Source organism: Perna viridis, chromosome 3, assembly GCF_037379345.1.
Source record: "Perna viridis isolate PV_CMFRI_1.1 ecotype Kerala chromosome 3, ASM3737934v1, whole genome shotgun sequence".
NCBI classification, from domain to species: Eukaryota; Metazoa; Mollusca; class Bivalvia; order Mytilida; family Mytilidae; genus Perna; species Perna viridis.
The window spans coordinates 23,789,852-23,806,659 of NC_142447.1; the positions used below are offsets into that span (position 1 = coordinate 23,789,852).

The window sequence follows — 16,808 nt, forward strand, 5'->3', positions numbered from 1 at the left end:
CTAGACCACTCGGCCAGCTAGGCTATATAAAAATATAGCTTTCGTTAGCCGGGGCATTCCTCCTCGTAGGATTAATCTAGGGCTGTAACTTAGTACACGATGTATGGTGGTACGGGACAGTTCATTTAGATATTCTATACGTTTATATATCTTCCCTGTATCAATTTGATCCGATGGAGCAGTGTAGCAAATTGAGTCGTCACATTCTGAGACGTTGTATAATATTGATTTGTTGTGACATGCATCATTAATTTGATCCTCTATCCTACATATTAACATCTAAATGATATGAACAGAGGTAATCATTTATCAAGGACCACAGGTTATTTACATCATATGATTAAACTTGATTGACGGTATATGGTGTTGATGATCTTATAAACAAAAATATTTTGCCGTGAAAAATTACTGCTGTTATATTCGTGTCTCTTGACTATATTAGTTTTGCCTTCACCTTTTCACCATTTCAATCGAGATTTAGAAAGCAAATACATATTGTTTATTCTGATTGCATTTTATTTAATCAAATAAATGCAAGATGATTATTAAACTTGTGCAAAGTGTAATCGGTACAGATTTAACAAACAACTTAGTTGCACAATTAGGTTTTACAGGAAATAATTCGTGTTGTTTTTATTTAAGAAATTTTTCTTTATGGGTTTATATACTTTCTGTAGAACAATATTTCAACAGTTTTGAAGACTCATATTATTTTACTCGACTTGTAAATGTTAAATGCACTAACTCGTCTGATATAAGGAAGCATGTTACCAATATGTTAGCACCAACGATGATATTTTATTAAAGTCTAACTCAAGGGAAACATTTTAAAAACAAGGAAAACTACAACATCAAAAGGAACTAACAATATTTTAACAGGGCGCATCCCCAGCTTCTTCCAGATTGCTTTTACCAGAAATAAATGAGAAAAGTGACCAAAAAGAAAAATATCAGAAACGAATTCAAGCAGGACGCCAGCTGTGTCAGAAGTTCCTGCACTATCCTAGAAGTATGTGCATTAATAATATTGAGAGACTGTCTATGAAAACTATGATATGAGTTGCGCATGGGAAAAGAGAAGGGGCGATAAGGGGTCTTATTGGCCTAAAATATATCTGAAATTAATTATGAATGATAAATGTTGAATGATTTAATTGTGAATTTGGAGACTTGAATTCATCACAAATGAGAAAAAATAAATACTTTACTTCTGATCATTCTAGCAATGAAAGGACAGAAACAGTGCTTGAATTTTACCAATATTTAGATATTGTGTCAAATTTTGTAATTTTTGTAACTTTCTGGTAATATTTTTGCAAGGAAATGGTGTCCACACCCAAGAAACAATTTTATATTTACTGAATACAAAAAAAAAAAAAAAAAAAAAAAAAAAAACAACAACAACAAAATTTCAATTTTCAGCAGTTCTTTCTAAATGACGAAATCTTGTGGTACCATTATGATGTCATTACTGTGAACTTATTCCACAAAATTTGCTTTTCCTTATAATTATACATTTTACTATTATATAAACATTTATTTTGTTATTACAACAAAGTTGACATTTTTAGGCATATTCTTAGCTTATTATCCCTACACTTTTTATTTCAATGAATGTTTGTATGTCAAAAAGTATAAAGTTTGTTTTGAATCGACAATGGATGGCTCAGGAAATGATTTTGAGGTTCCGCAACAGAGCAACCAAATTGTGCTCAAATTAAACAATTTTCTCCTTTTTTTCAATAAATTTCAATGCTTTCTACGTAATCACTTTCTCTTTTATCGTTGCAGTTAATCATAAACCAACATTCAACTTTGAGAAAAGATGCATTTGTAATAAGAAATGGGTAAAAAAGTTTCGAAAACCACATTTGTCGTGTACCACCCACTGCCTGGTTTTTGCCTAGACACCCTATTAAATATATATACATAACAGACAAAACATAAAACGTTATTCAAAGTATAATACAGATAAGCATTGTTGTGTCAAATAGCAAAGTTACTAAACTGTTTTCCTTGCATATCCTTGCGAAAATCTAAATATTTCATATATGGCGAGATATATCAGCATTATACTAAAATGTCTTAACGATAGTAATTATTTTCCCACCCGATTCTGCAAAGAATGAAGATTTGAACATATGAGTATATACGTAAGGTTTTTCCATGAAAAGTTTTCCCTTATCATTCATGTTGTTATTAGAACATGTACCATTTATTTTAGAATCATACAAAGCGGAAGATTTCGAAGCTGTTGAAGATCGAAACACCAGATGCGAAATGGACCGAGATATGTTCCAAGACTTGCTTATTTGGCCAATATTCTGTAACAGAAGAGAACTTGCAACGTTGTTTTGGTCAAAATGTCCGAATCAGCTTGGTAAAGATCTTATTAAGAAGTGTAATGATTCCATTTTAACCAAATTAAACTCAAGTAAACATAAAAGAAAGCAAACAAAATAAAAACGTAAGAAAAAAAATCGTACACCGCTTAGAGCGTAAGACAGAGAAATCGTAGGCACCACAGGGTAAGATTCTGAGGTCCTTAACGAGGCTCTATCGAGTAAAGGAACATTAAAGTCATAACCGTGAGTGTCGGAGATTTCTTAAGCCTTGAATTATCTGGCAGTATCTCACATGGTTAGAAATAGGAATATCATTGTCTGGAAAGGAAAGGAATTCTCACGTAGCTAATATATCGATATCGTTGTTTCAAAACTAAGAATATAGATTTATATTAACTTCCGTTTACAAAATTTTACAAAACGTTTTTGCAATATGTCACTGGATAAACCAAGAGATAAAAGATTACAATGGATTTAAAAAAAATAATCCGCATCACCTATTTAATTAAAATCACATCAAATCTGCATGTCATTTTATGTAAAAAAAAAAAAAAAAAAAAAAACAAAAATAAATGAATAAACCTGACCTAGATAGTAACATGCATTTTGTAAATATCAAATAGACAGATGACACCATATTTCCCATCTCACTTCATGACCAAATATAGACAGTGCTAAAATACTTTAGAGTGCATTCTCTATGACTTATGTCCCAAAGTCCTATCTGATGGCCTTAAGCTAATAACCAGGCAATGTAAAACAAATTGTAATAATCTATAGATATTTGTTTTTTATTTCCAAAATATGTACGTTCTGTACAAAAAAATGTAACCATGTATAACGACTATTTTATCATTAATCTTCTTTGTGCGGTCCTAATAAAAGAGCAAACATGTATTTCTGAACTTTTTTTTCAGAAACAGCAGTTTTGGCTAGTTGTGTTCTGAAGAGAATGGCTACAATCGCAAGGAGTGGAAAAGATCAGTTTTTGTATAATTCAATTAAGGAGCACGCAGTGTAGGTCTTTTTTTTTTGATCAACAAAATGAGCGATATATCATTGATTAAATATTCTGTTCTTTTAAAATAGTGCTAAATAGGAGCTAAACCATTGATATTTATTGTGCAAATAACAGACAACTTGAATGATATATTTGCATTTTATTGACCTATTTTCTTCATCTTATCATTACATGTATTGTTAGCCCAGTTAAATAATATCCAGACACATGCCGAAAGATTGCGGTCACTTGTAAATTTTCCTTTTGTTTCGATGGAATTTACAAGTGACCGAATACATGTGCAACCCGACAACCGTTGAATTTGAGTTGATAATACTACGTATGTTACTCTGAGTGACGAATTATTCATCTGATTGACATAACCTTTAGGGTTACTCTTTTGATACATGTAACAGTGCGCCAAAAGATAAGCATCCCCATTTTTTCTGAATCTGATATATTTTCAACAACATAAAAAATGTTGAGATGTTACATTTGTACCAAAATGCATATATCGTCAAGAAATATGGACCTTTGACATTTGTTATTTCAATTTTCAAAATGCAAAATTAAATTATAGTTGCAGAATAATGAACGCAAATGTAGGACTTAGGTCAACAACACAAAAGGCCATTTTAGGTTTCAGTTCAACATGATATGGTTTAGTGTACATAAAATCATAGTCATATAACAAGTCCTGAAGTTAACACATTTACTGTCGTATGGCGTATTTCTCCACTAATGTCAGGTATAACCTTCAAGTTTCCGGTAGAAATGTTCAAAAGACCGCCTCATTCCAGGAACCAAACGCCTAAGTTTGCCGTATGGGAATATCTGCCATTCTTCTACGACAGCGGCCTTCAGTTTGCTTACATCTTGGCTATAGGGGTTCCATTTATTTATTTAACGTCCGATGAAGTCCCACAAATGTTCAATCGGATATATATCCGGTGACATGGCTGACCATGGATGTGTTTCAATGGTTCTCTCTCAACACGGGTTCGATGGGGTCAAGCATTTTCGTTTTGGAACTTTGGTCTGTCAGCAAGAGCATGATTATCGAATTGTGGTCTATATGACCACCCAAAATGTCATCGCGGTATTTTCGACCATTCGATGTACCGTTAATGATCTGTAAAGGTAGCTTACAACCATTTGAAAAGCACCCCATACGGTAACGTCAACACCACCGAGGACAGTTGTTCCAACAACATGATTTCCAAAGCTGTATTCCTTTCCCGCCCAATACGTTTTCGACCGTTAGTAGGCTTCGTCAGAAACCGGCTCTCATCTGACCAACGAATTCGCCTACAGCTCTTTCAGTACCAGTGATAATGATGTCTTGCCCACTGCAGACTTCCATGGCGAGCCTCCTTGTCAGTTCTAGTCGTTTCAAGGATCTTCAGGCGTGTGAACGAGAACTATGAAGCCTCCAAATTACTGTCCTGTCCCTAATGCGACCACCAGTAGACCACATTCTTCGTAACTGTCCTGCTGTTGAAAATGGGTGTTATGTGCATGATGGGCAAGGTGTCTCTCTTGGTGCCATTTTACGGGGTCTACGGATCTTGGATGGTCTTTGACTGATCCTGTCTGTCTATGCCTTGTTACGATTCTGCTGTTCGCCCCAGAATTGGTTTATCCTGCGATTGCTCATGCCAGCATTTTTGCATTTCAATTGGTTGCCAGCGTTCGGCAATACTCAATTTTCGGCTTACCATGTTAAGAAGCCTTTTTACAAATAACAATTAACAAGACTGTCCACGTGCAATCGATCAAGGCAATTTGAGTAAAAATCGATATGTTGAATTGATGCAAGACGAGTTTTTCTTTAAACCAGTTTTAAACATATTGAACAATTTCCCGCCAGAATGTTTCACTATAACCAGTCAAACATATGTATAGCAGATCCAAGGCAATGAACACATTGGAGTTGTATTTGTATTTGAATAGTTTCATCGATTATCTTGAGATATCATGAATCGTCCTCTGCCTTGTTTTAATACAGATTCATACTTAATAATTAATATTGTTTCATGTTGTTATATATTAATTGATACGTATATCACTTGTTATTTTGATGATGTATTTAGATAATTGAGATTAAATTCATATTTAGGTTGTTTGAAAAACGTTCAATAGAGTTGCAGACAGTTTTATACGATGAGGATTCGGAAATTGCTATGGAACTGATAATGGCAGATTGCACAGTTTGGAATATCAAGGTCAACCCGTTAGAGTGTGCACATGATAATACAATGTATGATTTCATTGCCCACAGCTGCGCACAAAGGCGGTTAAACACAATTTGGTATAACAAAATAGGGGCAACTCTAGGGGAATTTTGGTGGGTAAGTAACTATTTGTCTTTTTCTTAGTTTCCGTATTATTTTTTATTACGATTGGAATGAGGTTGAATGGCTTATTTCCTTCATTCCTTGTACTGTCAATATTGAACGTCTTAGTGATGGATCTGGTTTCCTATTTCGATACGTTTTGTTTTGAGTACTTTTTTTTTGTATAAAATTATTGTTGGATTGAGATCTTCATATGTATTTTATTCTAATGCTGCTGATGAGAGAGACTACCCCTTCCATAACTCGTACGCATATCGAAATTTGCAATATATATAGTTGATATGTGTGTATGTATTTACAATAATTTGTTTCTCATTTTATTTATTACAATGCTTTTCTTTCACCTTAATTATTGAAAACGATTTATGATAATAATAGTCTAATATTTTAATATTGAAAATATAAAGAAGGTTTAATGATCAATATTTTAATGAAATAATTTTCCTGATAATTGATATATCATAGTAACTGACAATTTACTAAGAAAGATGTTTTGGAAAGGTATAGCTTGGATGCATTTCCTGAAAATTTTCTTCCAGAATGGATTTTTTTGTGGATGCAAAACTATCGGCGAAAGAGGCAAAACATCAATGTTGCTTCCCAAGTTTATATTTGCACCGCTTACTCGATTCATAATACACTATGTAAGTAAATGCAAGTAAGTCAAAATAATAAAATTAAATGGTAGAAAAAGTAAAGTTTTTACCATATGAATTCGTGCAACTAGATTATACAATAATGCGCGATGGATATTAAAAGAATACACTGCAAGGTAATTCTTAATTTGGTTAATTACAAAAGAACTTGTACAAACATGATATCCCTAAATTCATATAAATCAATCACAAATCAAACTTTTCCGATTGGACCCAAAGATTTTTATTTTAATTTATTGCCAATTAGTTTTTATTTACAAAATGAACAGAACAGGTTGGTTACTACATTTTGTGGTTGTGAGTCGTAGTTTTACTATAGTATACAACTATTTCATGACTGGTTTTGTTCTCCTTTATAAATTGTAAACTCACATCGTGCAAACATCTGAGAATACTTTTTGCAACAATTAATTTTGAATAAAAACCGATTAAAAATAAGGCACATATACTGTATTTTATTGAATGAAAAATATAAATTATGTATTCGATGTGTTGGCAACACAAAAATCATAAACATACGCTCCCAATAAAAACACACTTGATGGACTTTGTCAAAAAAATCTGGTCATCAGCTATTTTGATCGATTAGAAAGAAACAATTTTACTTCAACTTTTTAGATCCTATTTATTGGGGCATTAGTGTGCTTCAGTGCATTCTTGATGATAGAACTCTCAGAGTTTGAGGGTCTCCAGTCAATAAAATTCTACGAAAGTGTGTTATACATTTGGTTGCTTGGAGATATGATAGAAGAATACAGAGGAGTAAGTTCTAAAACAATGCATGTACAGGTACTGAAACTAGAACAACTGACACAGTTAAATGACATCGAAAATTGATGGTGTTGGACATACACACTCATTATATCAAAAACATAAACGTTACGGGTAAAAAAAATCAACGCAAAGCTTTATTTCCTACAAATACTCGTTTTCAACCATATTTTGTAAAGAAGAATTGCAGTCAGCGGAATATTATAAAAGATCTGAATAGGGCATGACTGGCCCTGCTCAATAAATCCATAAAATACGTTAGTTGATGGACCGGTTACCTTATCCCCATATTTTTAATTAATATATTAATAGTTTTAATCATATTTTATTCCGTAAGGTTATTTCATGGAACAACGAAAGAATTAGCAATCGATTTTCAAACGAGGATGGCATTGCCCTTAGCCAAACCATTAGTTATAGGCTGAAAAAATACCTGTTTAATTTTTGGAATGCACTGGATGTTTTTTCATATATCATCACAATAGCGGCTATATTAATCCGCTTCCTAATGAAAAGCTCGTATGACGACATTGGAACAAGCAATTATACTATTGGTGCCAAAACTGCCAGACGTTCTTACAGTCTTAGTCTGTTTACAATGTATATGCGATTTCTTCATGCAACATTGATGTCTAGAAAGCTTGGTCCTAAAATCCTCATGATAAAAGAAATGGTAAGGCTATAGTCAGGACTCCTAAATTGAATAGATATCACATCTATACGACAAAAGATAAAGAAAAAAATCGTACGTATGGAAATCAGTGTAAAATGCACCGTTTTCATGTTTAAGTATGGTTTTCTTTATTGTGCACCTGGTCCATGCTCCCAGTTTTTGGTGGAGTCCGAGTTGCTCATTTACTTTTGTTACTTTGTATGTATGATTTCAGTTACTTAATGTTCTTTGTTATGTATGTCTGTTTTCTATGTCTGGTCATTGTCCCTGGATTACATTCTTTTGATTACCGCTATAACCGTAGTTCCCTTGATTACTCTTTAATATTGTGCAAGGATTGATCTATCATTTATTTGTTTATTGGTTATGTGTCGCTAAGATAAATTCTGGAGATCCAGAAATTTTATTCGGTGTCTTGTTACATGTAAATATCATATTAACTTCGGCAGATGTCTCTGTTTTACTTCATACTCTCCTGTTCTTTGTTAGACGATAAAGACGGTACAGTATATGATGGTATATATATTGTTTTCTTTCTCTTTTTAATGAAACACATCATGCCATATTTAACAACTGTGTTTTGCTAATATATATTTGTTTCTAGTTTAAACCATATTTCTTCTTCATGTTTTGTAGTTGAAAGACCTGTTCCGTTTTATTGGCATATTGTTTGTGTTTATGGTTGGCATCGGTGTTCTCTATCACGCCAATATGTATCCAGCACACGAAGATATGTGGAACAGTAAAGACTGGACATACTGGAGGATTTGGAAAATCATGTACATCCCATACTGGCAAATATATGGCGAGCTATTCCTAAATGAGTTTCAAGGTAGTCACATGGTCTTTCTAAAAATAAAGTGTTTTTTTTTTAATTGGCGTTTTAAAGTGAACGGTCTTAAAACTTCAATGTTCACAGTTGATTATTTATTGCCTATCACATATAGAAAATATAGCAAATGGTTGATGAGCATTGTCATTGTACTCCATTGCATTGCTCAAGGTAGATATTAGCGCAAATGCATTTACGTCTTCCAAGGTTTACTTCTGTACATGTACGATGAAATCTAATTAAAATTCAACTTTCAATTTTAATTCTTATATATATGTATATATAATTTTGTATTAGCAAACAGTACCACTCCTTGCACCACAAATCAGTCTGAATGGGAGAAAAACCCAGACGTTGAGCGTTGCAATGAATATGACTGGGTGCTGATAGTCATTGCTGCTTTATATCTCCTGGTATCTAATCTCCTTCTAGTGAATCTTGTCATTGCTTTGTTCAGGTAATTACGTATGAACATTGATCAAATAGTTAGTCTTTTTAATTTATGATAAGTGTTCCTGTAGCATATAATACTCCCATATCACATAGCTTATATTGCATAGCTGAAACGGTATCACAAATGTCTGTTGAAATCATTAAATAACTACGACTTGTTAGAAATTATAAACTTGATACTTTATTTCATATATATATATATATATATATATATATATATATATATATATATATATATATATATATATAAGTCTAAAGGCTTGTACAACGATACCGATAAAGATGTTAACACACTACAATAAAGTATATAATGGGCAAAATGTTCAGTCAACAAATGACCTTCTTCAGTGCCTTGAATAAACTCAACTTTATTCAACTTATTTAAGGCACTGAAGAAGGTCATTTGTTGACTGAAAATTTTGCCCATTATATACTTTATTATAGTGTGTTAACATCTGTATCGGTATCGTTGTACAATCCTTTAGACTTGTATAATTATTTTTGATTGTGCTACATCGTCATGACTGGACTATCCGATACCCATTAAGTTTGCTGGTTGGCAGATTCCTTTAGACTTTATATATATATATAAACGTCTGAATATGTATTACATCACCAGAAGATGGTAAAATTTAAATTGAATTAACAGATATCCTTCCTCAGCATAAAACTCATAAAACTATATGAGCATAAAACTCACAAAACTTAACGAGCATAAAACTCACAAAGTTCAAGATTAAAACAGATTTAGAAGCTGAATAGCGTGCGCTGTGGGTGATTGTACCTTTATCAAAGGCTCACATAAGCAACTGATGAGGAGCCTGAATGAAAATAACAAAGAGGGTCTTTTTATCAAAGTTACAATTAACTGTGGAAGACAATTTAAAAAAATAAAAAGTTCAAATATAGTAGTACGGCGTATTGATGTATAGCAAGTAGTGCTGTACCAGCCTTAGATCCAAGACCTAAAAATGATTATTTTTTCTCGTTAATTCCATCTGGAGAAGTTGGCGATTAATTATTATTATATATATATATATATGTGTGTGTGTGTCTCAGAATGTGACGACTTTATTCGCTACACTGCTCCATCGGATCAAATTGATACAGGGAAGATATGTTTGTTGGGGTTTAACGTCCGAGCAGCAATATTTCAGCTATATTCACACAATGAACATGAAATTGATGATAAAATGAACATGACATGATGATGAAATGAAAAAGGGATGGGACACAAGGACCATGGGGTCGACAAATTTTGATTGCCACTGGAAATAGGGAGAGGTGGGTAGGGTCGGGCAATTTAGCCTCCGGCTAGGGTTCTGAGCACTATTTAGTCGCCTTTTACGACAAGCTTAGCGCTGCTGCAGGCCTATTCTTTTAACACCTGGACCTGCACGGGGCGGGAAGATATGTAAACGTAAAGGAAGGTCTGAAAAATTTCCCAACGATGTTAGAATTGTCAAATTTGCGATGCAAATTTTTGGTCGCTCCCTCCGCGGGACTCGAACTTGTACCACTGTGACATCTATGGCAACACTGCCTGCACAAAGTCCAGCGCCCTAGACCACTCGGCCAGCTAGGCTATATAAAAATATAGCTTTCGCGGGCCAGGTCATTCCTCCTCGTAGGATTAATCTAGGGCTGTAACTTAGTACACGATATATATATTTGACTGAAAAAGTTCAAAGTACTTTTTATATTTGATAATTACTTTGCCGTTTAGTTTTAATGAGGTATATGCAGTTCTTGTTTATCATAATTTTTAAATAAATACCTAAGTTTTTAAACAATCGGGTATTAGAAAATATTTTGCTGCATGCGCTATTTTGTCCATATTCCTATTCCCCTGAGACATTTCGGGCAGATATAAAATAGGAGTTTGAACAATGTCAAAGAAACTTTGAATTCTAAATACCCGATTAGAAAAAAAGTTTTGTTCTGAGATTTTTGGCGGTAAGTTTCAAAATCTAGGGGAAAAATATTAACCAACTTACGAATTTTTTTAACCATTTATTGCAATGGTAACAAAATAACTAAAAATTGAGAATTTTTAAGTTAAAGATTTTGTTCAATTTCAGTTACCGGTTTGAGATGGTTCAAGCAAATTCTGAGAGATTATGGAGGTATTGGCGTTATACAGTGATTATGGATTACCGAACAAGAATTCCAGCACCACTGAATCTTGTCATCAGACCTTTTATGTTAATTGGTATGTGTATGAAGAAGTGCAACAACTTTCGTCGAGATCAAGACCCCAACCGTGAGTATTACATTAGAACATGAATTATATGAATGGACTAATGGAGTATAATTCTTGCTTTCCCCCGTGAAGTTTTAACCAATACTGTATATACTTATAAGCACCTCGATTTAAACAATTTATTCAAATGTCAACATACAGGAAAATATATGCTACAACATACGTAAATACATGTAATTTTAAAAGTATTATTCGTTGCATTTTAGTCATACATTTATTCTAGATTGAAACTAAATTGAAATACTAAGTAATACAGAAAAAAAAACAGACGTCGAGTTTACAATATCCGAATCCTTTTAATTCGTAACAGTTAAAGCATACACATAGTGAAGGTCAGGTCAAGATGAAGTAATTATAGCAAAGTAACATCTCGGTATTCGTGACTCCGGTTAAAGAGGTTTTCAAACAATTTTTTAGGATGGCACGAAAGTATAAAAAATAAACCCATTTTGTCATGTAGAAACTGAGTAAAGGAAACCGCTAACAAAAGTTAAGTTCCCTCCAATAAACTATGGAAAACAATAAATTTTGTAAAACATCACAGTGAGCAATAAATCATCACTGATATACGCTTAAGAGGTATAATACACAACACGGGCAATAACTTATCATGTTGATAACTACCTATCCTTCAAAACAATTTATAACATGGAGGGTGTCAGTTATTTTTATTTTATTTCAAGCGGGTTAAAAAGCATGCTGAACATGTTAATTAGAAAAATTCTAATGCTGAGAAAGTGGTAAATAAAACAAAAAATTGAAAATTTCCAAGATTTTGTACACACGAACCTTTTAAAGACTTTATATGCACACTTATAGAAGCATATTTTATAAAGCAACCGTCCTATTTGAGCATATTAATTAAATTAATTAAATTAAATAATTAAAATGCATTGACCATATATTTACAAGTGATATACGGTCACTGACTGAATACTGAAAACTTTTCTGTTATGATGTCACGAACATTACTTTGTTTTGAGAAATCCTTGCTTAAAACATAATTATTTCTTTAAAGTTTTGTTACATTATAAAGTTAATAACAGTGCACTGACATGACAAAAACTTGATATACGAATTCGGGTCGAACCGGTGAAAATGCTCGGCAGGTTCTAAGCGGTTCTAAGCCCCATCTGTACATCTGTTAAGGTCAAGTCATCGCACTGTTATTGTCTATTTATTCATACAACTGTTTTAGTTGTCGATATGTATCTCAAAAATAGTCGAACAATGCATACATTTAACTGTGAACTAACTAACTATACCCTTTTTTAGCAACTCGGCGGGTTTTTCTAGAAAAGCAGAGGACACTTACCCTACCGGTGCACCTGGTCCATGCTTCCAGTTTTTTAGTGGAGTCCGAGTTGCTCATTTGCTTTTGTTACTTTGTATGTATGATTTTAGTTACTTTATGTTCTTTGTTGTGTATGTCTGTTTTCCATGTCTGGTCTTTGTCCCTGGATTACATTTTTTGATTACCGCTTTAACCTTGGTTCCCTTGACTTGTCTTTTAAAGTATAAACAGTAGTCAATATAATTATTTTTCTTCATATTGTAGGATTTAAACAAGAAATAGCGCGCATGAAAAAACTTCAGGACATCAGTGCTTTTAAGTGCATCCGCTCTACAAAGACAAATTAATTGATATTTATTCATTGGGTAGATCACCTTCAGACGATGTGTCGTGTACCATGCATATTGACATTTGACTTTGCACTTTAATCTCAAGGTCAAATTCTTGTTGTTTTTTTTTATTAGAAACTCGTGTCCGGCCTGTGAGCTTTTGATATTTTACATGTGGATAGATCATCTAAATATGATTTGTCTTGTACTATGGTTGGTGACCTTTGACCTTAAACTTTTACTTGAAGGTTAAAACTTATGATTTTTGCACAACTGTTTGTGTCTCGACTGTAATGATTTGCATGATCAATTGAATTTGTTAAGCATGGCTGATGTACAGGATTTTTTCCTCATCGGGGCCTACAGAGATGGATTCAATATCAAGTTATCTGGTTCGTTTTTAATAATAAGACAACACATTACCAATATATGATGTTATTGATACAGAATAAAAAAGATCAGCCTGCAAACAAGATTATTTGAAAACAGTTTTTGTTAAATACCTTTTCCTATATTCATAAATGTCACATTATGATTATTTTTTTTCACAAAAAAATCTATCAAACTAATCGTCATTTGTTTCTCTTTCGACGGACACTTATTGATGCTGCTGATTGTAGTATGATTTTCTTCAATATGAACTTTTCCTCAGCGTAATATTCCATTACGTACGTTATTTCAAATATAATATGCGTACTTTACTTTCCTAAATAGAATTCAGATGTAATAGTTTTATACAGAATACAGTTTTGTTTTGTTCTGTTTCTTATTCCTCCATTTTCCAAATACAGCTGAAGAAGGAAATTGTAAGAATAAATCAATCCATCTATCAAAAAAAAAACCAAAACAAAAAAAACAAAACAAAACAAAACAAAACAAAAAAACAAAACAAAACAAAGTAAAACAAAACAAAACCAAAACAAAAAACAAACCAAAACAAAACAAAACTAAACAAAACAAACAAACAAACAAATTAGCATATGGTTATGAAGCTGAAATGTTTTCAGTCAACAATTTATGTTTTATGTAAAGTTGATTGTTTAGTACGAATCATTTGTAAATAATGTTACAGTTCTATAATAGACATAGCCCTTTCACATGTATTCTAACCAACTGATATTACTAATTTTGTAAAACATGCTGTGAGGATTCGATGTAGATGTCTTCCTCATATGACACTGTTTTAATGACTGGTTTACATAAAAAAAACATATTGAGAGATTGGGTGAGTCCGATTAATATTTGTAGTTGTGAGAAACGTTTAGTTAATCCTCAAATATTTTAATAATCTGTCAATGCCGACAGGTTATCTGTACACGCTTCGTCTGAGAGTTTGTTGTCCTTAATATCGTTGTAATTTTTTAATTCCTTGAGATTTACGTTCTAGAATGTTTATGTCTTCTCAACTTATGCTTCAGTAGTGACACTTAAGGTCATGACATAGATTTTGAAAAAAAATGTTATCTCACATAAAAATATTGTTTTACGATTTATCGAAAATTACATGTACTTTGATACAGTCCATTCTTCGAGTAAGAAAAAAGAATGATATATAATTTTTCGAGTCATATAAAAGTAACCAAAGAAGTGTTTGCAAAGTTCGATTTCTGATACGAGAAACATGTACCTATTTAGTTTAAATAAGTCTTTTGAAAATGAAAAAAATGTGATATGGTAAACATTTGCACTATAGTCGGAAGTACATAAATCTTTGTTCTCGTTGTAACATGTAACCCTGTTTGTAATGTAAATAAAAATTCAGACCGTCTGTGTTCGTCGTTTTAAACTATTTTTAATAATGGTCAAATCACAAACAAATACTTACAACAATCAAGTGAAAACATTTGTCAATACAATACTCTCGTTAAACTTTTATTACACGACGTTTTTCATTAGATGCAGAGGTAACCTGGCCATTATCAAAAGATTCATTTGGCATCGAAAAACACAAAAGTTAGGTGGAAGCTACGGTCTTAGTGAAATGTAATTGTACCAGAGTCTGATAAGTGAGTGCCATCTGCTCTATACACATTATTTTTGCTGGCACGTATATTACAGTATTGTATTGCACAACCCCCAGTACCATCATTATGTTTCGTACAAGCAGGTTCATTCTTTTCCTAGCCGTTTCAAGAGTTTTTCCATTTATAGCAACGGACCAATATTTCCGCATTAAAATATCATACCAAATTATTCGCGCATTTGGGCACATTGTACGGATACAATGTACGTGTCAAATCACATTCTATTTTTGTATATGACTCGTAACTTTTCATATTAGCAAGATCGTTCGATTGCACCTGTATTATCATGAAAGACGGGGAAGGAAGTCTTTCCAAAGTAACAATCGATGACCTTGTTCAATTGTTCCCACCTCATCCCCCTATTACCCATCTATGAAATGTAATAAGCTGAATTTTTTAAGTTAAACTGTTGTCCCCTGGGTCGGTAAAACGCACGTTTGTTGCACAAAAGACAATTGAGGATCCTACAATCCATATTTTATAGGACCTAATAATAAAAAGAAATAGTATACGACATGTATCTCCGTAAAATATAGTGATTTTACATGCTTAAACATATGTATGCATGATATGCGTCCGATATCCAAAGTCCCCATTTCTTAATATTTTCATCATCAAAACCGAGTCGCTTAGCTTCAGTTGCACCACTAATTCTGAATGAATATGGTATATAGAGTCCATAGATTTCACAAAAGGCTAACGTTTTTTGCAACATGGAGGAAAATTGGTAACGTGTCAAATTGCTCTCGTCGAAATGTACATATAGGTTTGAAGTTTGTGGCACACAATTACGGGTTTCTAAATATCATTTTATAGGCCAGACAAATAGAGCGCTTTCTTTGTGTGTAAATGATAAGATTTGTTGAAAGAGAAAATTGGTCGGTTTTTTTAGCTTCTTATTTTTAAATGTAGTTCATCAGCGTGATTTTGTTTTTGAATGATACATCACTTAAGCGAATCGTATGCAAAATTCCTTGAGAGATCTCCCCAACACGAAGCAAGGCGAAAAATGCAAAATTAAAGGCTGATGAGAAGAATGTCAAGTCGAATATTGAATGACAAAGTCCCGGGAAAAAGCGAATTTATCTACTCAATACATAGATCGAAAAGGGGCACAATTATCCGGGTTTCTGGGATTTTCCTTCGGAATCCCTCTAACATTTTCTGAACTCTAAACGATTTGCTATTTCCGGTATGTCCGTATATTCGGTGAAAATAACTGATGCTGGATATATATATGTAGAATCAGTCGAGGCAGAAAACTGACAATTAGAAAGATATGCGATAAAGTGTAGTATGTCGTACAAGGGGAATGGCCAAATATCGTCAGATTAGTACAAGATACTAAAATCTTTGAGAGATTCGGCTGACGTTTTGTAAATTTTCCAGGTATTAGGAGCCACTTACCTATCAAACTATTGATTTATGAATTTAGAGCATCCATAGATGGTCTGGAATTTCCTCTCCATGTCCGTCCGCTTCTGGGGAAAGGGTTCGAATTTCTGCCAATCAGAACGAGATAAAGAATCAGCAATTTTATTCAATGAACCAGGGATATGTTCTGCCGTAAGTATGATGTCATATGTAACGGTAGCAAAAAGCAATTTTCTAACAAGAGTTATAAGTCTATGCGATTTAGATGTTTTTTTCCTGATAATACAACACACAGACATATTATCACTATTAAAAATAATGTTCTTGTTCTTTATTAGGTGGCCTCAAATGTATTTATTTAAACAAAAATGTAATTTCCTTTAAGGGGACATGATACAAAGAGTTATTTTTTTCAACTTTTGGTTTATATGATTTAT

General features: G+C 33.0%; 1 protein-coding gene and 1 pseudogene across 11 annotated transcripts in view; one reads left to right on the forward strand and one right to left on the reverse strand.

The window, feature by feature from the left end:
* Positions 1 to 14,184, forward strand: part of LOC148621525 (transient receptor potential cation channel subfamily M member-like 2) — a 33,890-nt gene extending 19,706 nt beyond the window's left edge. For 3 of the 11 annotated variants that reach the window (XM_088576015.1, XM_088576014.1, XM_088576013.1), the window contains one exon: positions 11,169 to 11,319. In XM_088576015.1, coding sequence (XP_088432141.1) covers positions 11,169 to 11,180 — 12 coding nt within the window. In that variant the 3' untranslated portion in view covers positions 11,181 to 11,319. Of the gene's footprint in view, positions 1 to 654; positions 2,381 to 3,262; positions 3,363 to 5,464; positions 5,697 to 6,241; positions 6,347 to 6,976; positions 7,148 to 7,466; positions 7,803 to 8,438; positions 8,635 to 8,931; positions 9,092 to 11,168; positions 11,351 to 12,908 lie in introns of those variants that run through there. The other 8 variants (XM_088576010.1, XM_088576008.1, XM_088576011.1 and 5 more) reach the window with 8 other exon arrangements.
* Positions 14,185 to 15,326: 1,142 nt separating this feature from the next.
* LOC148621526 (uncharacterized) lies at positions 15,327 to 16,328 on the reverse strand (annotated as a pseudogene).
* Between the last annotated feature and the right edge of the window lie 480 nt (positions 16,329 to 16,808).